At 38.7% G+C, this 23,807-nt stretch overlaps 2 protein-coding genes across 9 annotated transcripts in view; one reads left to right on the forward strand and one right to left on the reverse strand.

The window, feature by feature from the left end:
* Positions 1–1,407, reverse strand: part of UCHL5 (ubiquitin C-terminal hydrolase L5) — a 61,982-nt gene extending 60,575 nt beyond the window's left edge. For 3 of the 7 annotated variants that reach the window (XM_036919677.2, XM_036919676.2, XM_036919675.2), the window contains exon 1: positions 1,008–1,141. In XM_036919677.2, coding sequence (XP_036775572.1) covers positions 1,008–1,083 — 76 coding nt within the window. In that variant the 5' untranslated portion in view covers positions 1,084–1,141. Of the gene's footprint in view, positions 1–1,007; positions 1,142–1,203 lie in introns of those variants that run through there. The other 4 variants (XM_036919674.2, XM_036919673.2, XM_036919672.2 and 1 more) reach the window with 2 other exon arrangements.
* A 45-nt stretch (positions 1,408–1,452) lies between these two features.
* RO60 (Ro60, Y RNA binding protein) overlaps positions 1,453–23,807 on the forward strand; it is a 31,031-nt gene continuing 8,676 nt past the window's right edge. The window contains exons 1-6 of one of the 2 annotated variants that reach the window (XM_036919669.2): positions 1,453–1,574; positions 15,476–16,075; positions 19,113–19,333; positions 19,795–19,941; positions 20,187–20,324; positions 23,283–23,399. In XM_036919669.2, the coding sequence (XP_036775564.2) occupies positions 15,496–16,075; positions 19,113–19,333; positions 19,795–19,941; positions 20,187–20,324; positions 23,283–23,399 (1,203 nt within the window). In that variant the 5' untranslated portion in view covers positions 1,453–1,574; positions 15,476–15,495. The remainder of the gene's footprint in view (positions 1,575–15,475; positions 16,076–19,112; positions 19,334–19,794; positions 19,942–20,186; positions 20,325–23,282; positions 23,400–23,807) is intronic. The other variant, XM_036919670.2, reaches the window with a different exon arrangement.

Below are 23,807 nucleotides of genomic sequence, written 5' to 3' on the forward strand. Positions count from 1 at the left end.
ACCAAAGGGAAAGGGACTGGGGAGGATGGGAGGGAAGGGAGGGATAAGAGGGTTGGGGGGAGAAAAGGGGCATTACGATTAGCATGTATATAATGGGGGGGGGCAAAGAGAAGACTGTGCAACACAGAGAAGACAAGTAGTGAATCTACAGCATCTTCCTAAGCTGATGGACAGTGACTGTAATAGGGGTGTGGGGGGGAGTTGGTGAAGGGGGGAGCCTAGTAAACATAATGTTTCTCATGTAATTGTAGATTAATGATACCAAAAAAAAAAAAGAGCTTGGAAAGAAAAGGGACAAGAGAAAGATAAAAAGTCAAAAGTCGATTATTTAGGATGGAAGACAAGCAACACGGTCAAAACGAAATTTCTTAAGAAATGAAGACATTATGAGCATGTGGCCTCTACTCTCGAGCACTAGCTCAAGAAAACACACCAGCGGGAAGCCAAAACTGAGCAGAAAGCAGAACCAGTGCGCGCGTGCGGACTCCTCAGGGCGAGCCGCACACTCCAGGTGTCCTGCTCTGGATGAGTCAGAATCGCGGGGTCCTGAGCGGCCTGGGCCTTGGAAACGGCAGCCTCGAGGACACACACACCCTCGCTTCTCCGGCAGGTCAGATGGCCTGAGATGTGCACCTGGGCACACCTGCCCGGAGTTGGGACCGCTCGGCAGAGAAGCGGCTGTGGATAGGGGAAGAAATGCGCGAAGAGGACTGGGGCAGTGGGCGCTCAAGTCAGGTAAGCGAGTAACTGAGCGCCGGATCCTAAGGACAAGACAGCGCCCAAGACGGGCATGCTCCCTGCCCTCGTGCTATGCGCACAAAGTTACTGCGGAGACGCAGCAGCCCGGAGTGGGGGCGCGCGTCAGCCCCGTGTTTCCCACTCGCCCTGCAGGTTTCTGAGGTCGCCTCCCTTCAGTCTCGGGGCGGCGGGGCCGCGGGGCACCGCTCGACGCCCGGCTTGGGCCTCCTCCCGTGACCCCGGCCCCGGACGGTCCCCTTGGCTCTCACCGAATCCTTTAATGAGCTCGGTAAAGACCCCGGGGTCGCTTTCCATGAGGCACCACTCCCCGGCATTGCCCGTCATGGCCCCGGCCACACACCACCCCGCTCCACCTCTCGCTCCAGCCGCCCCCGCACCAGCGGCCCCGACCACTGGCCTCTGTCCCCGCCGCCGAGCTCGTCAGCCCCACGTCTCCCCGCCTACTTCCCGACAGCCTCCGGGCGCCGTCACCGGCAGCGCGACAGAGCGCGGGACGACGCTCTAGCCACCGGGGAGACAGCGAAACTCGGCCTAGGCCGCGCAGACCCCGTAGCGGACTCGGAAGGGGAGGGAGCCTGAGAGGAAAGGGCGGGAACTCTGCGCGCGGGGGCGGTAACATCCGGGACCCTCTCCGGGCGGGGGCGGAGGAAGAGGAGAAGGGCGGGTTGTTCCCGGGATTGAGCTCAGAGGCTCCAGCGGTGGCGGCGGCGGAGTGGGGAGTGGGCGCTATCGTCAGGCCGATCCTCGTGTTCTGGTGCTGCGCTGGGCTTTCCCCGGCGGCGCTGCGGGCCCGGAGGGTCGGCCGCCAGGCGTAGGTGAGGAAATCGCGGGAGCCCGGAGGGGGATCCCTTTGTGCAGGCTGTGCCTCCCCGGGGACGCGCGGGGTCGGGCCGGCCTCCAGGCCCTCCAGCCCTCATCCCCGCGGCCGAGGGCCGGGACGGCGCGCCCCTCCCCGTCGTTCTGCCCCCCGTGCCCTGGCCCCGCCCGTGCTGGCAGCGGGAGCGGCGTCGTGCAGGGACGTCCCCGAGGCGGGCCTTCCGAGGCGACCGCGCCGCTCGCGCCAGCGCAGCTGCCCGCAGGCCGCGCCCGGAGGCTTGGCTTCACTCCGCCTCCGTCTCCTCCCGGTGTCCGCGCGCAGGGGCGTGTCCCGGCGCCCGCTTTGGGAAGAGGCATCTTTGTGAGAAGCTAGAAGGCGAATTTATCTTAGAGGGAGCACCTAGGGAGAGGAGAGGGCTTTGTCCTGTAGTCCTGGGATGATCGACAAGTTAGCGAGATGCGAGGACTCGAAGGAAAATGAGGCGGAAAGAGCGTCATGTAATGATCTAAAATTATTTGTAATGGTTCTAAAACTACGTGAATGAAGCCAAAAATGGTTATTTTCACTAAATCATCAAATCTCCTTATTCATAGGCGCTTGTAGAATACTAGTGTTAAGATTAAATTATTTGAGTATATTTGCGTATCACTCCTTAAAGCTCTTGAGTTCCAATAAGGGACTTTGGCTTCCGGGGGCGGTGAGGGGGGGGCTTTAATGGACAATACTCTAATTCTTTGCTTCTGAAACAGGTGACCCCGTGGAGTTAGGGAGCAATTTGCATGGGACTGTAAAGCCACAAAATAAACAAGAAAATTTCATTGAGGGAAACAACAGAATAGCTTTATATCAAAACAAGCATGGCTATATTATGGACTAGAAGCCAATGTTTGTATCAAGTGTTTGATTAAAAACAAAATTTTTTTTTGAAATTTTCTTGGCGTTTGTTCCTGGGAGATTCAGACCCCAAGCTGGGTGCTTCTGTTCAGCATCTATGCTGTTAAATGGAAAAGTTAGTGAGGCACGGGGATCTAGCCTTACTTCTTTATGAACCATGCTTAGAATGAGTGTCATTAAAGCCCAAAGCTATTTGTGGTATTTTTCAATCTGTAATATTACTGTGAACTTGAAAGTATTTTCTGTGCTAAGTTTAAAAAAGATCAGAACTGATATTTGCTACCCAATTTAACTTGTTATAGAAAGACCTAACTGAAAATTTAGCCCTTGAAATAACCTAGAAGTAATCATAAAAGGGGGTTAAAATTTCTTAAATGTTAACATTTAATTCTAAAAGTTCACATAAAAATCCAGATTTCTAGGTCTTTGAGAAAAAAGAGATCTGGCAGTACTAGCCCCATACCACATGGCAAGCAGCTGGCTAAAGGTGCCTACCTTCGGGATGGCATGCTGTCATATTTTCCACAGCTTCTCACCACTTTTTATAGAATCATACATATTTGGTCCACTCATGTCCATTACCAGTCTGAACGATAAGTTATTTGCATTTGTGGTGCCAGTTTTTGCAGTATTGTTTGTTTTAAACTATATTGCACGATCTCATAGGTTTAAGTCAGTTTTGACTTCATTTAAAAGGGAATAAGCTACAAACTCGTTTGGCCTCTTGGGATGCAAGTTAGCATTTTCAAGTAACAACCAATCAAGAGATTTTAGAAAGATATTCATATGCCCACATTCAAGAAAACTGTAGGAATATTAGAAATAATAATATTAGTACTGTTAAAAGATACTATGCATGTCCTGGTTTATAAAAAAGCACTACTGCGTATTGCATATTACTAGTATTCTCTGATCTTGGCATTCAATACTAACAAAAAGACACAACACCCAATTTCAAATTGTGGCCATGCTTTTAATAATACTGTGATCTGTTTAATTTCTTCCCAAAATTTCAATTTGTAGAAGTGTAATACAGTTTTAGCTGTGTTAAATTCTTTGGAATGGTGTGCCTTAAGAGTCCAGGAGAGGTCAGGTCAACTCAAAGAAGAAATAACTATGTTTATTTTGTTAACCTGGATTTATAACACTTGATTATTGAGAAGTAGATTAACTGATGCCTGGGCTCTGACCTCAGTCTCTGCCCAGCTGCCTTCTAAAGCCACAACATAGCTTAAGCTTTGAGGACGAAAGATGATGGCAGTTGGGGAAAGAAAGTAAGATTCTGTCTGTGTGTATCTTTAATTGCTTTCTAAAGACAAATATATATAAACTGTAGTATTTAATATCATTAAAATGCTTACTTATTTAACTTACCAAGTATATTCACATATCATGAAATTTGATATTTTAAAGAATCCAATTTGGTGGTTTCAAGTATAATACACACCAGCTGTGTAACCATCACCACTATCTAATTTCAGGGCATTTTTATCACCCCAAAAAGAAAGCCCGTAATGTTTTGGAGAACAGTCTGGAAGTTTTCCTCAAATGGTTTAATGTAGTGTTACCATATGAGCCCTCATTTTTGCATTCCCACTAGCGAGGTAGGAGGTTTCTAATTTCTCCAAATTCTCACCAGCACTTAGTATTGTTGTCATTTTGATTATAGATGTCCTAGTGGTTGTGAAGTGGTATCTCATTGCAGTTTTGATTTCCTTGATGACTTACGATATTCAGCATCTTTTAATGTGTTTATTGGCCACTTATATATCTTCTTTGAAGAAGTGCCTATTCAGATCCTTTGTCAATTTTTTTATTGGGCTATTTATCATTTTATTATTGAGCTAAGAGTTCTTTATGTATTCTAGATTAAAAGTTCCTTATATATAATTTGCATGTATTTTCTCCCATTCCGTGGATGTCTTTTCACTTCCTTGGTGGTGTCCTCAAAGCACAAATTTTAAATTTTGATGAAGTACTATTTAAATATTTTTTCTTTCGTCACTTGTACCTTTCGTGTCTGTGTTTTGAGACCAGTTCTCTGACACTATTTTGGTGTCCTACAGGTCAGTTCAACTCAGTTCAATTCCAGACGTAGCATCAGATTGCACAAGTTAAAGGGCAAGATCCCCAGCAAGACTGCCCTTACTCCAGATACCTGCTGCAAGGAGGGTTCTCCAGTCTGCCCGCACATCTGCTTGGCCATCTAGAAATTCAGGGTTTCCCACAACCCCGTCAGGGTCAATAATTCACTAGAACAACTTCATAGTAGCTCACTGAAAGCACTATTCTTCTGGTTACACTTTTATTATAAAGGATACAATTCAGGAACAGCCAAATGGAAGACATACATAGACCAATGTCTGGAGGGAGAGGAAGGGTTCCCTCAGTGTGGAATCCTGGCATATCACACTCTCAACACATCGATTTATTCACCAACTAGGAAGTTTTGCTGAACTTTGATGTTCAAAGTTTGTATATGGAGTTTCATTGCTAAGCATGATTGATTATGTCATTGACCTTGTGGTTGAGCTCAGTCTCCAGTCTTCCCTAATGGGAAGTTGATCTTACCCCAGATTTCAACCCTATAATCAAATGATGAGTCTTTTTGGTGACCCTATCTGAAGGCCCAGAATGTGTCACCTCAACAGCATACCAAAGACTCCTCTCAATCAGGAAATCCCAAGGGTTTTTGAAGCTTTTCTGAGAACCATGGACAAAAAACAGATATTCTTTATTATACTTGTGTGTCTTTCACCTGGCCAATTGTAAAGTTAATTTGTGTATCAGCACTCTGTGAAAAGGACAATACTCTGGAACATGCTGCCTTTCTATTTTTCTTATTTCACTTTAAAAATTTGACTGGGAAATTTACACAAGCAAGTAGAGAGATGCTGTAGCTGTTAATGATGTGATGTGTTCCACTGTTGTGTATTGTACCCTGGAAAGTATGGTCACAGAAGCATATGAAAAGTGGAGCAGTTTCTCCTACATAAATATTGAAAGGGTTTGTTTTCATGGTTGTCACTAATAAAGTATACAAAGGGAAGAGTCTGTTGTTACAGCTATGAATAAGTACTAAGTTCATTTCTTATAATAGGGATTACAAGGATTGCATTTAGGGATTATTTCTCTCTTAGACATCTTCTCTAGATTTAAAAGTTCATTTTGCTGTTTGCTCTGCAAAAGATACTTGAATATCTAGTATATTAGGAAAACAAATGCTATTCTCAGATAACGTTTTTACTCTGTACTCATTACTTGCTCTTTGTAACTTCCATATTCTATTTTTATTGATTGTATTTCCATTACCTACACATAGTATATTTATTATTATATTCTGATTACAGAATTATCTTAAAAGGTTTGAATTATGTTTTTAATTGCCCACATTGAGAATTATTTTCTAAATAAAAATGTTACACGAAAGAAGAAACAGTCATGCATAATTTTAGACAGATGGTTCAGAAAATCAACTTTAGTGCTGCTTAGTTATCCCTAAGTATATATTACTCATAACGAGAAAGTGGTATTCTAGGTGAAGAGGAAGAATACACAAGTAAGACCTGGTTCCTGCTCTCAAAGGAACTCACGATGTTAGTTACACATGCTCACAAAGAGTAACATAAGAAAGAATTTGGAGGGGAGGGGATTTTGAGTTGGGAATGGGACCTTTAAATCTCACTATTTGGACCTTGGTGTAACGGAAAGCTGGTGTGGAATAAGCTGATACTGAAGTCATTTCAATACTATTCACCTAACAAAACTAGTAAGCAAGAATAGCCACGTACCACCAGAGTATTTTTTTTTTTAAAGCTAAAATACAGCTACAATTGCAGTGTAAAGATCAAAATAATATAAAATTTTCTACTGGAATTAGCAACTAATGTATCAATCTTTGAGAAGCCTGTTAATCTAATCACAATTTTTTGGTTTGAAAGGCAGAGAGGTAAAAGCCATATTGAAAAGGGGGTAAGAATCGATAGGAAAAGCATCATCCTCTACACCGGGAGTTCAGTCTGTGCTTCACTCAGCAGCTGTGAATCAGTCTGTAGTGAACAATATACTAATCAGTGATCTCTGACACCACCTGAGGCCTAGGTCTGCACTCACATAAGTTCCTTTATACTAGATCTTTATTTGAAATGTTGATGCTGGTATTTTCAACACAATTCAAATCACTGCCTGCCTCAGTCACATTCAAAATGTGAGGCTCTTCACTCTCCCATGCACTTAGCCCCACACAATTATGTCTTCTCCTCTCTGAGACCCAGTCATTCCCTTACGTACCAGCCTTATGTAGGGAACTCTTTGGGAACTCATTAATTTCCTCATTCCTCTGTCGCCCTCACACCTATCCTCATGTTTAATGATGGAGACAACTTTTTTTGCTGACAGTGGAACAGTCCTAACTTATCCTAAAGCTCATTCTGACCCACGTCTTTTGGGGATCTCATTCCCTGGGTAAATGCCCTTTCCTCTGCTTTTTTGTCTCTTCACATTGAATCTTTCAACCTCAACCTCAGTGTCTTCTCACCTAAAAAGGTAAAAAGATTTTTTCTTTAACTCCCAACCTCTCTCTTACCTTACCTTTATAACTGTGCTTCTATAAAAGAGTAGTCTACCTGTGAAGTCTCTTCCTCAATGCATAAACTCCTAATCTCACTTCATTCAAGCTGTTTGCACTCTACAGCAATTGCCTTTCCTCGCTTTTCCTGTTTGTTAAACCCCATGGTCGTTTTCCAGCCTTATTTTACGACATTCACTCCTTGAAATTCTCTTGGTCGTCCATGAGACCACTCTTTGGCGGTTCTCTTTAAGTCTATGTCCCCCTCTTTCACTTACTCCTTTGTAGGCTCTTCTCCCTAGCACTTATTAATCACTAGGATTCCTTCCTTAGCCGTCTGCATAATATATAAACACTCAAACTTGTATCATCTTCAAAACAAATACTTTTACCTTGTATTCCTCTTTAACCTAATACCTTACCTGTCAACATTTCCTTATAGCTGTGCCAGTATACTTAGATAGTTCCATTTCTAAAATCTAATGATACAGAGAAAGATGTCAGAAACACATTCTGGAATGCCTTTCTCCAAACTTTATATACTAGTTTTTCAGTTTGCCTTCAGTACACAAGTCTTCTAAGATTATTGGAACATTATTTTATCCTCTGCTCATTCACAGTACTTCTTTTTTTTAACTTTTATTAAGGTATTATTGATATACACTCTTAGGAAGGTTTCACAATAAAAAACAATGTGGTTACTACATTTACCCATTATCAAGTCCCCATCCATACCCCAAAGCAGTCACCGTCCATCGGTGTAGTAAGATGCCACAGATTCACTATTTGCCTTCTCTGTGCTACCCTGTTTTCCCCATGACACCCCAAATCATAAGTACTAAACATAATACCCCTCAATCCACTTCTCTGTCCCTCCCACACCTCTCCCCTTTGATAACCACTAGTTCCATCTTGGAGTCTCTGAGTCTGCTGCTATGTTGTTCCTTAAGTTGTGCTTTGTTATACTCCACAAACGAGGGAAATCATTTGACAATAGTCTTTCTCCACCTGGCTTATTTCACCGAACATAATAGCCTCCAGATCCATCCATGTTGTTGCAAATGGATTTGTTTCTTATGGCTGAATAGTATTGCATTGTGTATATGTACCACATCTTTATCCATTCATCTACTGATGGACACTTGGGTTGCTTCCATATCTTAGTTATTGTAAATAGTGCTGCGATAAACATAGGGGTGCATATGTCTTTTTGAATCTGACAAGTTATATTCTTTGGATAAATTCCAAGGAGTGGGATACCCTGGTCAAATGGTATTTTTATTTTTAGTTTTTTGAAGAACCTCCATATTGCTTTCCACAATGGTTGAACTAGCTTACATTCCCACCAACAGTGTAGGAGGGTTCCCCTTTCTCTGCATCCTCACCAGCATTTGTTGTTCTTAGGCTTTTCGATGCTGGCCATCCTTACTGGTGTGAGGTGATACCTCATTGTGGTTTTAATTTGCATTTTCCTGATGATTAGTGATGTGGAGCATTTTTCATGTGTCTGTTGGCCATCTGAATTTCTTCTTTGGAGAACTGCCTCTTCATATTCTCTGCCCATTTTTTAATCGGGTTATTTGCTTTTTGGATGTTGAGGCATGTAAGTTCTTTATATATTTTGGATGTTAACCCCTTGTCGGATATGTCCTTTACAAATATATTCTCCCATACTGTAGGATGCCTTTTTGTTCTGTTGATGGTGTCCTTTGCCGTACAGAAGCTTCTTAGTTTGATGTTGTCCCATGTGTTCATTTTTGCTTTTGTTTACCTTGCTCGAGAAGATGCATTCAGGAAGAAGTTGCTCGTGCTTATATTCAGGAGATTTTTGCCTATGTTTTCTTCTGAGAGTTTTATGGTTTAATGACTTACATTCAGGTCTTTGATCCATTTCGAGTTTACTTTTGTTTATGGGGTTAAACAATAATCCAGTTTCATTCTCTTGCATGTAGCTGTCCAGTTTTGCCAACACCAACTGTTGAAGAGACTGTCCTTTCCCCATTGTATGTCCATGGCTCCTTTATCATATATTAATTGACCATACATGGTTGGGTTTATATCAGGGCTCTCTAATCTGTTCCATTGGTCTGTGGGTCTGTTCATATGCCAGTACCAAATTGTCTTGATTACTGTGGCTTTGTAGTAGAGCTTGAAGTTGGGGAGAATAATCCCCTGAGCTTTATTCTTCCTTCTCAGGATTGCTTTGGCTATTTGGGGTCTTTTGTGGTTCCATATTAATTTTAGAATGATTTTCTCTAGTTTGTTGAAGAATTTTATTGGTATTTTGATAGAAATTGCATTAAATCTGTAGATTGCTTTAGGCAAGATGGCCATTTTGACAATATTTATTCTTCCTATCCATGAGCACGGGATGTGTTTCCATTTATTGGTATCTTCTTTAATTTCTCTGATGAGTGTCTTGTAGTTTTTGTGGTATAGATCTTTCACTTCCTTGGTTACGTTTATTCCTAGGTATTTTATTCTTTTTGATGCAATGGTGAGTGGAATTGTTTTCCTGATTTGTCTTTCTGCTAGTTCATTGTTAGTGTATAGGATTGCCACAGATTTCTGTGTATTAATTTTGTATCCTGCAACTTTGCTGAATTCAGATATTAGATCTAGTAGTTTGAGAGTGAATTCTTTAGGGTTTTTTATGTACAATATCATGTCATCTGCAAACACGGACAGTTTAACTTCTTCCTTGCCAATGTGGATGCCTTTTATTTCTTTGTGTTGTCTGATTGCCTTGGCTAGGACCTCCAGGACTACGTTGAATAGAAGTGGGGAGAGTGGGCATTCTTGTCTTGTTCCCGATCTTAAAGGAAAAACTTTCACTTTCTCACTGTTAAGTATGATGTTGGCTGTGGGTTTCTCATATATGGCCTTTATTATGTTGAGGTACTTGCCCTGTGTGCCCATTTTGTTGAGAGTTTTTATCATGAATGGATGTTGAATTTTGTCAAGTGCTTTTTCAGCATCTATAGAGATGTTCGTGTGGTTTTTGTCCTTTCTGTTTATGATCTGTGGTGGATGATGTTAATGGATTTTCGAATGTTGTACCATACTTGCATCCCTGGAATAAGTCCTACTTGATCATGATGGGTGATCTGTTTGATGTATTTTTGAATTCAGTTTGCTAATATTTTGTTGAGTATTTTTGCATCTATGTTCATCAGGGATATTGGTCCATAATTTTCTTTTTATGGTGTCTTTGCCTGGTTTTGGTGTTAGAGTGATGCTGGCCTCATAGAATGAGTTTGGAAGTATTCCCTCTTCTTCTACTCTTTGGAAAACTTTAAGGAGGTTGGGTATTAGGTGTTTATTAAATGTTTGATAAAATTCAGCGGTGAAGCCATCTGGTACAGGAGTTTTGTTCTTAGGGAGGTTTTTTATTACTAGTTCAATTTCGTTGCTGGTGATTGTTCTGTTCAGATTTTCCGTTTCTTTCTGGGTCAGCCTTGGAAGGTTGTATTTTTCTAGAAATATGTCCATTTCTTCTAGGTTATCCCGTTTGTTAACATATAATTTTTCATAATCTCTAATAATTCTTTGTATTTCTGTGGTGTCAGTAGTGATTTTTCCTTTCTCATTTCTGATTCTGTTTATGTGAGTAGACTCTCTTTTTCTTGATAAGTCTGGCTAGGGGGTTATCTATTTTGTTTATTTTCTCAATGAACCAGCTCTTGCTTTCATTGATTTATTTCTATTGTTTTACGCTTCTCGATTTTACATATTTCTGCTCTAATCTTTATTATGTCCCTTCTTCTACTGACTTTGGGTCTCATTTGTTCTTTTTCTGCTTCATTAATTGTGAGTTTAGACTGTTCATATGGGATTGTTCTTCTTTCCTGAGGTACGCCTGTATTGCAATATACTTTGCTCTCAGCACGGCCTTCACTGCATCCCACAGAATATGTGGTGGTGAATTATTGTTGTCATTTGTCTCTATATATTGCTTGATCTCTGTTTTTATTTGGTCATTGATCCATTGGTTATTTAAGAGCATGTTGTGAAACCTCCATGTGTTTGTGGGATTTTTCATTTTCTTTGTGTAGTTTATTTCTAGTTTCATACCCTTGTCATCTGAGAGACTGGTTGGTGAGGCTTTTTTTGTCCTAGTATATCATCTGTTCTTGAAAATGTTCATTGTGCACTTGGGAAGAATGTGTATTCTGCTGTTTTTTGGGTGGAGTTCTGTAGATGTCTGTTTTGTCCATCTGTTCTAATGTGTTGTTCAGTGCCTCTGTCTCCTTAACTTATTTTCTGTCTGGTTCATCTGTCCTTCAGAGTGAGTGGAGTATTGAAGTCTCCTAGAATAAATGCATTGCATTCTATTTCCCCTTTTAATTCTGTTAGTATTTGTTTCACATATGTAGGTGCTCCTGTGTTGGATGCATAGATATTTGTAACGTTTATGTCTTCTTGTTGAATTGACCCTTTTATCATTATGTAAAGTCCTTCTTTGTCTCTATTGACTTTCTTTGTCTCTTGTGACTTTCTTTGTTTTGAAGTCTATTTTGTCTGATATAAGTACTGCAACTCCTGTTTTTTTCTCCCTATTAGTTGCATGAAATATGTTTTTCAATCCCTTCACTTTTAGTCTGTGTATGTCTTTGGGTTTAAAGTAAGTCTCTTGTAGGCAGCATATAAATGGGTGTTGTTTTTTTATCCATTCAGTGACTCTGTGTCTTTTGATTGGTGCATTCAGACCACTTACATTTAGGGTGATTATTGATAGGTATGTACTTACTGCCATTGCAGGCTTTAGATTCGTGGTTACCAAAGGTTCAAGGTTAACTTCCTTACTATCTAAGAGTCTAACTTAACTCACTATGCTCTTACAAACACAGTCTAAAGGTTCTTTCCTTTTTTTCCTACTTTTTCTTCCTCCTCCATTCTTTATATATTAGTTATCATATTCTGTATTCTTTGTCTATCCCTTGATTGACTTTGGGGATAGTTCATTTAATTTTGCATTTGCTTAGTGTAAGATAAATTCTAGCCGAAATAAGCAGGCGATGAGAGGCAACAAAGGGCCAGGCAGTTTATTTGAGCACAATTCCCGGGTGATGTTCCGCGGTCTGAAACACAGGCCAGGGAAGTCACACCCAGTCAGGGAGGTGGGGGCTTATAAGGGGTTAGGAGGGGAAGGAGTGGGCAGTCTATCCTAGGGGGCGTGGAGAGGTATGATCAGCTAAAGGTGGCATAATAGACAACTAGAAACTTTTTTTCCTTCCAAGAGGGAGGAGGCTGACATCTGGGTCTTAGTTGGCACATCAGAAGGATGGAATTCAGGAAGAGCTGTCCCCTTTCCATATATGGCACAGACCTTGGGGTCTGGTCTGTTCTTCTTTTATGGTATCTCTCTGTTCTGTTTGCATGTGCTTGTTTTTCCTTCCTCCAGCCTAACACTTAGTAATTAGCTGTTCTACTTTCTTTACTGTGGTTTTATTACCTCTGGTGACAGCTATTAAAACTTAAGAACACTTCCATCTATAGCAATCTCTCCAAAACAGACTGTAGAGATGGTTTGTGGGAGGTAAATTCTCTCAGCTTTTGCTTATCTGGAAATTGTTTAATCCCTCCTTCAAATTTAAATGATAATCTTGCTGGATAAAGTAATCTTGGTTCAAGGCCCTTCTGCTTCATTGCATTAAATACATCATGCCACTCCCTTCTGGCCTGTAAGGTTTCTGCTGAGAAGTCTGATGTTAGCCTGTTGGGCTTTCCTTTGAATGTGATCTTATTTCTCTCTCTGGCTGCTTTTAGGAGTCTGTCCTTATCCTTGATCTTTGCCATTTTAATTACTATATGTCTTGGTGTTGTCTTCCTTGGGTCCCCTGTGTTGGGAGATCTGTGCACCTCCATGGCCTGCAAGACTATCCTCTTCCCCAAATTGGGGAAGTTTTCAGCAATTACCTCCTCAAAGACACTTTCTATCCCTTTTCTCTCTCTCTTCTTCTGGTACGCCTATAATGTGAATATTGTTCCATTTGGATTGGTCACACAGTTCTCTCAATATTCTTTCATTCCTAGAGATCCTTTTTTCTCTCTGTGCTCAGCTTCTTTGTATTCCTCTTCTCCAGTTTCTATTTTGTTTATTGTCTCCTCCACTGTATCCAGTCTGCTTTTAATACCCTCCATTGTGCTCTTTACGAGTGGATATCCGACCAGAATTCATTCCTGAGTTATTGAATATCTTTCTGTACCTCCACGAGCATGTTAATGATTTTTATTTTGAACTCCCTTTCATGAATAGTCATGAGGTCTATGTCATTTAAATCTTCCTCAGGAGTTATATTAATAATTTTACTCTGAACCAGGTTCCTTTGGCGTTTCATATTTATATATGGCACCCTCTAGTGCCCAGAAGTTTTACTCCCTGGAACTGCCCAGCCCCTGAAGCAATGTCAGGGGTTGCAGGGGAGTCGTATTGGTGCCTGAGGGGAGGAAAGAGCTGTTTCCTGCTTCCTGGCTGCTATGCCTGTCTCCACTGCTTGAACCAGTGGGCCGAGCACACAGGTATAAGACTCTATGCTTTGGGTTCGTAGTTGCTGTAGACAGATCTTCCCTCTGGCTGGCCTAATACCAGGGTGGGGTTTGCTGGTTTGCGAGCTGGGTGGGGCTGGCCGGGAGAAAGGCGCATTAGGTTGCCTATCATGAAGGGGTCCTTGGAGCTGTGTAGGCAGCCAAGGAGCTGGAGCACCTGAAGATTGTGAAAGCTCCCAACCTACTGGGCAGAGTGCACCCAGACAATTTTGTCTACCTGTCCTTTTTCCTGAGCAGTAAGATCTGTGCAATCCTTGCCCCTTTAGCAGCCCTCTTGCTATAAGGGCTTCCTTGTTAAGAAGTCTCTCAGACTGCCCACCTTTCTTTTGTCCCAGAGCAGCTGGATATGGATCCCTGCTTTTCACAAGCAGCTGGAATCTCAGTCTCTCCAGGAATTCTGCCTGTATTAGCTTTCCAGCCCCCAAATCACAAGAGTACCATGCAGGCACCATGAAATGTAGGTTTGTGCTCCCAGAGCAGATCTCCGGAGTTAGGTATTCAGCAATCCCAGGCCTCCAGTCCCTCCCCACTCTGTTTCTCTTCCTCCCGCCAGTGAGCTGTGGTGGGAGAGGGGCTTGGGTCCTGCCTGGGCCACAGCTTTAGTACATTACCCTGTTCCATGAGGTCTGCTCTTTTCTCCAGGTATATGCAGTCTGGCGCAGTCCTCTTTCCTGTTGCTCTTTCAGGATTAGTTGTATGTATTATATTTTCGTATTACATGTGGTTTTAGGAGGAAGCCTCTGTCTCACCTCTCACACCGCCATCTTTAATCCCTTCTGTCTCAAGGTACTTTTCTACTAGAGCACTTAATTACAGTCTGCTTTATAATGCATACATTTCCACATCACCAAATAAAAGGTGGTTTTTCAAGAGGCAGGGGAAAAAATTACCTTTTTAAATGAAACGGCTCCTTTGTGTCTCACATGGTATGCAGTAAATACTGGTTGAATTTTTGTTGTAGGGCAGCTCCAGGTAGCTTGATGATATCAAGGACTTAGATTCCTCCTTTTTTTCTTAATTTTTTTTCCCCATTCTGCCATCTTTATAAATAAGTGTATGTTCTTAAACTGGCTCCCCCATGGCTCAAAATGTCTGCCGTCACTTCACGCATCACCTACAAATGAATGTTTCATGGCAGAAATGGGAACATTCCTTTTTACGAGCCCAAGCCCCCTTTTAAGAGTGAAGGAAAACATCAGAAGTATTCCCAGCCGATTTACCATGTCACATTGGACAGAGATGTGATACAAGCCCAGTGCCTATACAAGTCACATGGCTAGAGGAATGAGAGCATCACCTGGAAACTTCAGTACAGATGCTTAAGCTGCACACCAGACATACTCAAGAGAGAAGGTTTTTGGCAGGGGGAGGCCACCATTCTCTGATTTAAGTAGCACTTCAAATAATTTTGATGCACAGAGTTTGAGAACCACTGACTTAGAACAATCAAAATTCATCCCTTGGGACTGGGGAAAGGCCTTGCCTCCCCTGAAGGATATTACTGCCAAGAAGAGGATAAAAGAAAAGGGGAGGGAAGGAATGGGTGCTGGATACGCAACCAAAAATGTCTACAAAGTTACTCTGAGAGTGAAGGGAATAAGATCTTCCTTAGAGTCAGCTACTTCTGCTGCCCTCTCTACCCATTCTGTCCTCTTCTCTGAGCCCCCAGACTCCGTGCTGAATTGCCTACTTAGTCTCTGAAGCAAAAAAAAAATGTACCTCAAAAATGAACTTCTTAGTTGTTGATTTTGATTATCATACCACCACTTACTGAGCTTAAAAAATATTAAAAGATTTTAAGGCAGATTTCAGTAAGCATAGTTCAATAAATATTGTTTTCCTTTTTATAATTTTACTGTTTAGCTGCATAACATTTTGCTTTTTGATAGGTTGCCTAAAAGACAGAAAAATGGAAGAATCAGTAAACCAAATGCAACCACTGAATGAGAAGCAGATAGCCAATTCTGAAGATGGATTTGTTTGGCAAGTTACTGACATGAATCGACTACACCGGTTCTTGTGTTTCGGTTCTGAAGGTGGAACTTATTATATCAAAGAACAGAAGTTGGGCCTTGAAAATGCTGAAGCTTTAATTAGATTGATTGAAGAAGGCAGAGGGTGTGAAGTGATACAGGAAATAAAGTCATTTAGTCAAGAAGGCAGAACCGTGAAGCAAGAGCCTATGCTCTTTGCACTAGCCATTTGTTCCCAGTGTTCTGACATAAGCACAAAACAAGCAGCATTTAAAGCTGTTGCTGAAGTTTGTCGCATTCCTACGCATCTCTTTACTTTTATCCAGTTTAAGAAGGACCTGAAGGAAAGCATGAAGTGTGGCATGTGGGGGCGTGCTCTTCGAAAGGCCATAGCAGACTGGTACAATGAGAAAGGGGGCATGGCCCTTGCTCTGGCAGTAACAAAGTATAAACAGAGGAATGGCTGGTCTCACAAAGATCTGTTACGATTGTCACATCTTAAACCTTCCAGTGAAGGTAAGCATGAGATCTTGCAGGGGTTGGGGCTGCAGATAAGCAATAAATAGCAAATTTCTATTTGATGTAAGACAATTGTATTTTCTAGAAAAAGCCTTTCATTCTCAAAACACATTAACTAATCCAAATATGTTTAATGCCAGCCTTGAATTAAAATACCTACTACAGGCAGTCTAGACATTAATTATCAATAGTCAACTGACAGATTTATAGATTATTCTAAATTTTAAAATGTCACCATACTAACTAGATGCTCACCCGGGTGATTATGGACTATGAAAACAGCACAGAAAGTATTAAACTTGAGTAAGCAAAACAACTAGCCAGTAGACAGCAGATGTACTGTCAGTAGACAGTAGAGCTGTACTGCTCTAGCCCTTTATCACTGTTCCCCTCTGTCTCCCTAGGTTCCATGGAACCTAAAGGCTACCTGAAGCAGTGCTCAACTTAACAGTTCAGGATCTTTATAGTAGTCGCCAGTCAGCCATCCAGGGGACATGGTAACGGGGCAGTTTTTCTGTGTCTGTGGGAAGAGACTTGTGAGAAGTTATGTTAGTTGGATCAACAATAATTCCTTAGTCCTCATTAGAAGGGAAATAACAAAAAATTCCAGTCAGATGTGTGAACATCCACAAAAATCAAGTCAAAAATTATATCTTGTTACCTGAATTTGTATTTTTGGGGAAAAGCTTATCTTTTCATATGCCACTGGTTATTTGTATGTTATTTATGGATTACATTGATTTTTTGCCCTTTTACCCATTGAGTTGCTGTTCTCTTTAATATTTGATTATAGTCACTATTCATTTAGCAAATATTTATTTGAGGACCTACCATGGATGGGCACTGTTCTGAGAAACTAGGATACATTTATATAAGAATTAATAATTTATTACATACATTTCTCCCCCATTTTTTTTGTCTTTCAGTTTGTTTTATGTGGGGGGTATTTTCTGGCACACTGAAATTCAGAATTTTAATGTAATCAAATGTATCTATATCTTCATTTGTTTTATGGTTTTTGTTTTATGTTAGCTGTAGAAAGGTCTTTTTCACAAAAATCATTACCTGTGGGTTTTTTTCCCTAACATACTTACGGTTTAATTTTTTTTTTTTTTTTTAGTCATTGATCCAGGACAGGAAGAATGGAGGGATCTGGTTTTATTTATTTGTTTATCCAGCAGTACATGCTTGGTGTGTACTTAAATACTGGTTGTCGTAGAAAAAATTAGTTACTGAGTTTGTGCAAATAGGTATTCTGGGTTTTGAATTCTTGGTCTATAAAATGAAGAATTAGTAGATATTTCCCAAACTTACACTCACACGTAGGATTCGTTAAGTCTAAACTTTTTGAGAGCAGGACTCATACTTGAAACCTTGTAATAATAGCAATATGTCTGCCTAGACTTCTCCAAGTGAAAAGAACGTGGAAACACTCTAAGCTATCAAATAAGTATTATTTTAATACCTTAATTGAAAACTAATTAAAACAGATAAAACAAGTCAAAATGCAATTCAGTTAGTCAGGTATTTACTATTGTGGTCAGCACATTGTATTTGGGTAGGATAAAAATAATAAAACTGCCTTTAAGGAAGTTTTATTTTAGTTGAAAAGACAAAAGACATGCTCACATGAGACATGTAATCATTTAAGACAATGTAAGATTTTGTACTGAAATCTGGAAAATAACCAAGGGTCATAATACTTTAGAAGTTCCTACATATGAGTATTAACTTTTGATTAGATTATTTAGAATTCAGAATCTGTCTTAGAGATGTATTTTATTTGGCCTATACAATATTTTAGGGAAAAAATGAATTCTTTGTTAACATCACATTTAAAAAGTCAAAAGGCATCACATAAAAATTTGTATTTTTTAGCAGTAGACTCATAATAGACACCGAGAAGGGACTAGTGATTCCAAGGGAGAGGAGTTGGGATGGTTGGGGGAGAAGGGAAAGGGGATTAAGGGGCACAGTAATTTGTGACCACAATATAGGTTGGTCACGGGACAGTAGTACAGCACGGAGAAGGCAGTTGATGATTCTGTAACATCTTAACTAAGTTGATCAGTAGTGTCTGCCCTGGAGTGGGTGAGGATTTGATAATGTGGGTAACTGTTGAACCACTGTGTTGTTTATTTGAAACCAATGTAAGATTGTGTAGCAATGATATTTCAATTAAAAAAATATATATCACAGCAAACTTAATTCAGAAACAAAAAAAATCTTATTTTGTCTTTTGAAGTACATTTTTTTTATAACACTTAAGTCAATATTTCACTACAACATTTGGCAGGGCCTCTTCTCTTCAGTTCACCACAATCCTAAGCACTCTTTTACATCATATGGCCCGCTTCATTTACTTATTTGCCTATCTTTCCTCTGTAGACCTTTGAAATTGACAACTCAGTCTCTTCCTTTTACAGAAGTGTAAACTAAGGCCTAGAACAATCACACTATCATTTATCGGCAGAGTACAGGCTACAACCCAAATTTCTTCAGCCTCCAGTCCAAAGCTCTTTTAACTATTAAAAGAAATTATAGAAGAAATGAACACATTATTTCCTTTTCTAAATTTGACCTGTAATACTTTTTCAGCTATTAAAAAAAATTGCAGGTTACCTGCCACTTCCACTTACTCTGCTATTCATAAAAGCATTTTATTTAGTAGCTGAAAGGGACAGGTGAATATGTAATTAATTGATGTCTATACTTCCAGTTGCACTGAGATTGTAGACCTCCAATAAGTTTTTTTAAAAAAAGCTCTATAATAAGATGACATAGGTTATAGGAGTTTTTTCTCCAAAGTCTCATATTGAAACAGTTACAATGGAATAAGCAAAATCAGTTGACTCCATTTGCTTTTCTTAAATGTGTTTGTTGTAGCAGGGAAGGCAACATTGCGGTTTTGAAGAGTAGCTCCTGTGTATCTACTATGCCAATAACACTCATTCTTCATAAACATGTTCTGTTCTTCACCTGGTAATCCTACATGCCTTTTTTTATGCCTTTTCAATTTTTTATTTTGTTAAAGGACTTGCTGTTGTGACCAAATATATTACAAAGGGCTGGAAAGAAGTCAATGAATTGTATAAAGAAAAGGCACTATCTGTGGAGACTGAAAAGTTATTGAAGTATCTGGAGGCTGTAGAAAAAGTGAAGCGTACAAAAGATGAACTGGAAGTCATTCATCTAATAGAAGAGCATAGATTAGTTAGGGAACATCTTCTAACAAATCACTTAAAGTCTAAGGAGGTAAGTAAATTATGTTACATACAGCATGTGATTGAACATGAGTGATTAACATGTATTGAAAGGATAAACTTTGGATAACTATACATTTGTTTCAACAATAATTTAAAATATGTCATGTAATTTATGTTAAAATTTAACACAATGCCCAAATGTAGTTGGCATTCAGTGTGTCAGTTCCACTCCAGGCAATACGCTGGTTAATTTTCCTTACTAATTAAAAAAACAAACTGTTCTGTGTGGTTCCTTCATAAAATATACTTTATTTTCTTAATCTGGTAAACAAATTAATTTGATAATAAGCCTTTGACTAAGTCACAGAAATATTTACTTAGAAAATTCTCTGAACTGTAAAAGAACACCTTAGAGAACATATTAATACTATGATTGACACAGCTATAGCTATGTTATACTAATTCATTGCCCTTTAATTCCTTATATTTCTACCTATGTTATTGCAATAGGTATGGAAGGCTTTGTTACAAGAAATGCCTCTTACTGCATTACTAAGGAATCTAGGAAAGATGACTGCTATTTCAGTGCTTGAACCAGGAAATTCAGAAGTATCTTTAGTATGTGAAAAATTGTGTAATGAAAAACTTTTAAAAAAGGTAAGCATTACCTTCACTAGCTACTAGTAAAGTTGGCTTCTAAATTTTGGAATTGTAGTCCGTGGACTTTTAGGTGGTGTAAGACTTTTAATCATACCAAGTTGTATTTTAACTGTGAAATCTAAGATTAATATGTCATTTTTCCTTTATGAAATATATTAGCTACAATAACAAAAATATAAGACATATAATTACTAGTGTTCATTTGAATTTTACATTTCCTTCTGTCTTTGTTTTGTTTCTAGGCTCGTATACATCCATTTCATGTTTTAATTGCATTAGAAACATATAAAACAGGTCATGGGCTCAGAGGAAAACTGAAGTGGTGCCCTGATGAAGAAATTCTGAAAGCATTGGATGCTGCTTTTTACAAAACATTTAAGGTAATGGTTTGATTTTTGTTTTAAAGCAAATGACCAGTTAGGGCTTAGTATCATTCGTAAAAGTACATTTTAAAGATGATATTAATGGTCTAACCATTTTTTATTAGATATTCATTTGTTTTTCCTTCATTCTTGTGAAGTTGGGTATATAATTTACATAGTAAGTTTATATATAAAATATTTCTCGTTTTGGGCAACAACTAATTAAGATGGTTTGATTAATTCCAAACTACCAAATTTAAAGTTTTGCATTCCTGGGGAGTTGTTTGGCTTGGTCCTCTGTTCTGTTTTTCACAGTAATCAGTAGTAGACCTCCTCTGTCCTGATAAAAAGTCATTTTTAGGAATGGAACTATATCAGAATCAAAAGTTTAAATTTTTGGTTTTAGAATATTTTTGCTATTCAACAAAATACTAAACCACATTAAGCAGCACATTAAAGGGATTATACAAATGAGACACCCTCAACATGCAAGGATGGTTCATTAAACAAAATCAGCCAATATAATAATCACATTCATAGAATGAATGGATAGCCACATGATCATCTTAATGCAGAAAAGGCATTTGACAAAATACCCTTTCATGATAATAACAATAAACTAGGAACAGAAGTAAACTTCCTAAGCCTGGTAAAGGCTGTATATAAAAAACCCACAACTATTATACTAGTTGGTGAAAGATTGAAGTCTCTTCTCCTAAGATCAGAAATGAGATCTTAGTAGGAATACCTACTGTTTCCACTTTGATGCCACCTACTAGTGGAAGTTCTAGGAGTGATGCAAAAAAAAGAAAAACATCCAAATTGGAAAGGAAAAAATTATCTCTGTTCTCAGCTGACATCTTACAGTAGAAAATCCTGAAGAATCCACAAAAAAAATAAGAACTAACAAATACAGCAAAGTTGCAGGGTATAAAGTCAACGGGCTAAAATTATTATTTCAGTACATTAGCAATGAACAAACAATCCAAAAGCTAAGAAAAAATTCCCATTTACAATACCATCAAAAAGAATAAAAGCTTTAGAAATAAATTAACTTTGGAGGTTGAACACTTGTACACCAAAAACTACAAAAAACTGCTGGAAAAACTTTAGATGTAAATAAATGGGAAGACACAGTTTGGAAGACTTAATATTACTAAGATGACAATACTATATAAAGCAATCTGTTTAATGCCATCCTTTTGACATGTTTTGCAGAAATAGAAAAACCCATTCTAAAATTTATGTAGACTCTTAAGGGACCCCCAAATTATAAAGCAAGTCTTGAAGAAGAACAAAGTTGGAAGACTCACACTTCCAAACTTAGACATTTCAAAACTTAAAAGCTATCATAATCAAAACAGTATAGTGCTAGCAAAAAGTCAGACATTTAGACCAATGGAATACAGAACTTAAAAATACATGTATAGTCAGTTGATTTAGTTCAATACAGAAAATAGTCTTACACTTAACAGATAGTGTTAGGAAAACTGGATATCCACATAGAAAAGAATGATTTTAACATTACACCATACAGAAAAATTAATCAACATGGATCATTGACATATTTCAGAGCTAAAACTATAAACTCTTAGGAAAAAGCAGAGTAAAAGCTTCATGAGGTTAGATTTGGCAGTAGATTCTTAGATAGGATACCAAAAGCACAGGCAAGAAAATAAAAAGTAAATAGATAAGACTTCATCAAAATGTAAATATTTTACACATCAGAGGGCACTATCAAGAGAATGAAAAGATTACCTACAAAATAGGAGAAAATATTTACAGATCACACATCTGATAGGCTTTTAATGTTTAGAATATATATGAAGAATTCATACAACTAAACAGTAAAAACGCAAACAACCCAGTTCAAAAATAGCCAAAGTACTTAAATAGACATTTCTCCAAAGAAGATGTATACAAATGGCAATAATAAGCACATGAAAGGATGCTCAACATCACTAGTCACCAGGGAACTGCAAATCAAAACCATGAGATAGTAATTCACACCTAGTTGGCTCTTATCAAAAAAGCAGAAATATAACAAGCATTTGCAAGGGTAGAAGAAATTGAAACCCTAGTGTATTACTGGTAAGAATGTAAAATGGCGCAGCCCCTGTGAAAGAAGGTCCAATTGTTTCTCGAAAAGTTAAACATAGGATTACCATACCATCCAGCAGTTCCACTGCCTATGTGTATACCCAAAAGAATTAAAAACAAGGACTCAGATGCTTGTCCGTGAATATTCACAGGCATTATTTACAGTAACCAGTGGTAGAAACAGTTCAAGTGTTCATCAACAGATGAATGAATAAACAAAATATAGTACATACGTACAATGGAGTATTCATCTTTACAAAGAAATGGAATTTGAACATGCTTCAATGTGGATGAACCTTGAAAAGATTGTGCTAAAAGACAAACACCAGACACTAAAGAACAAGTATTGCAGTGGTTCCACTCATATGAGGTATCCAGAACAGATACAGAAAGTGAAAATAGAAGTTGCCCTTGGCTGGAGGGCGGCGGAAATTGAGAGCTATTAAATTACTGGGTACAGAGTAGTATTCAGGATGCTGAAAAACTTCTGAGATAGTTACATAACATTGATTGTACTTAATGCCACTGAACTATACACTTAACAATTATTAAAACAAATTTTGTGTTATTAATATTTTACCACAAAAAAATTTTCTTGCTAGAAATTCAGTTAATAATGACGAATGATTTTTAAAAATAGGAAAATGGTAATTTCTTTAAATAAAATTATTTAATAGGCTATCTTATTTCCTTTGTTTTACCTCTAGTAAAAGCTAAGTGTTTCTAAATGCTTGTCAATTTACTGATAAGTCAAAAATCAGGCCTTTTATCTTAGTCTTTTGAATGAAAGATAAGTAAATATGGTTTGTTAGAAATTTAATCTACCTGTAATTTCTGATTGCTTTTAATGACTGTTTTACTTTGTTTTCTCTTTAGACAGTTGAGCCAGCTGGAAAGCGTTTTTTGCTGGCTATTGATGTCAGTGCTTCTATGAACCAGAAAGTTGTGGGTAGTATACTTAATGCTAGCACAGTTGCTGCAACGATGTGCATGGTGAGAACATCTAAGACAATTTAGAATTTTTGCCACCCTAAGAAATGTTTAGGGCAAAATTTTAAAGTTAGATATGATCATGAATTATGTTTTCACTTTTTTTTGGTCATTTCAGTTTATTTGGCATATTTTCATCTAATTTACATATTTCAAATCGAAAAGTAATTAAAAATAAGGTTTTAAGTATATCTTATGTATAGTAAGTATACTTATACATAATCATGCTTAGGTAAATACAATATTGTAGGTATATTGAAAAGTCATGTCTAAAGAACAGTCAGATATTTTTTAATTTTATAACAAAAGACTAAGTAAATATTAATAGTATTTTTGAGAAAGACAATGGTTAGAGAAATTATTAATGAATACAGAAGTAAAGGTCAGGAACTAATAGCAGCAGTCACGAGA

Source organism: Manis pentadactyla, chromosome 19 (assembly GCF_030020395.1).
Source record: "Manis pentadactyla isolate mManPen7 chromosome 19, mManPen7.hap1, whole genome shotgun sequence".
Classification (NCBI taxonomy): Eukaryota; Metazoa; Chordata; class Mammalia; order Pholidota; family Manidae; genus Manis; species Manis pentadactyla.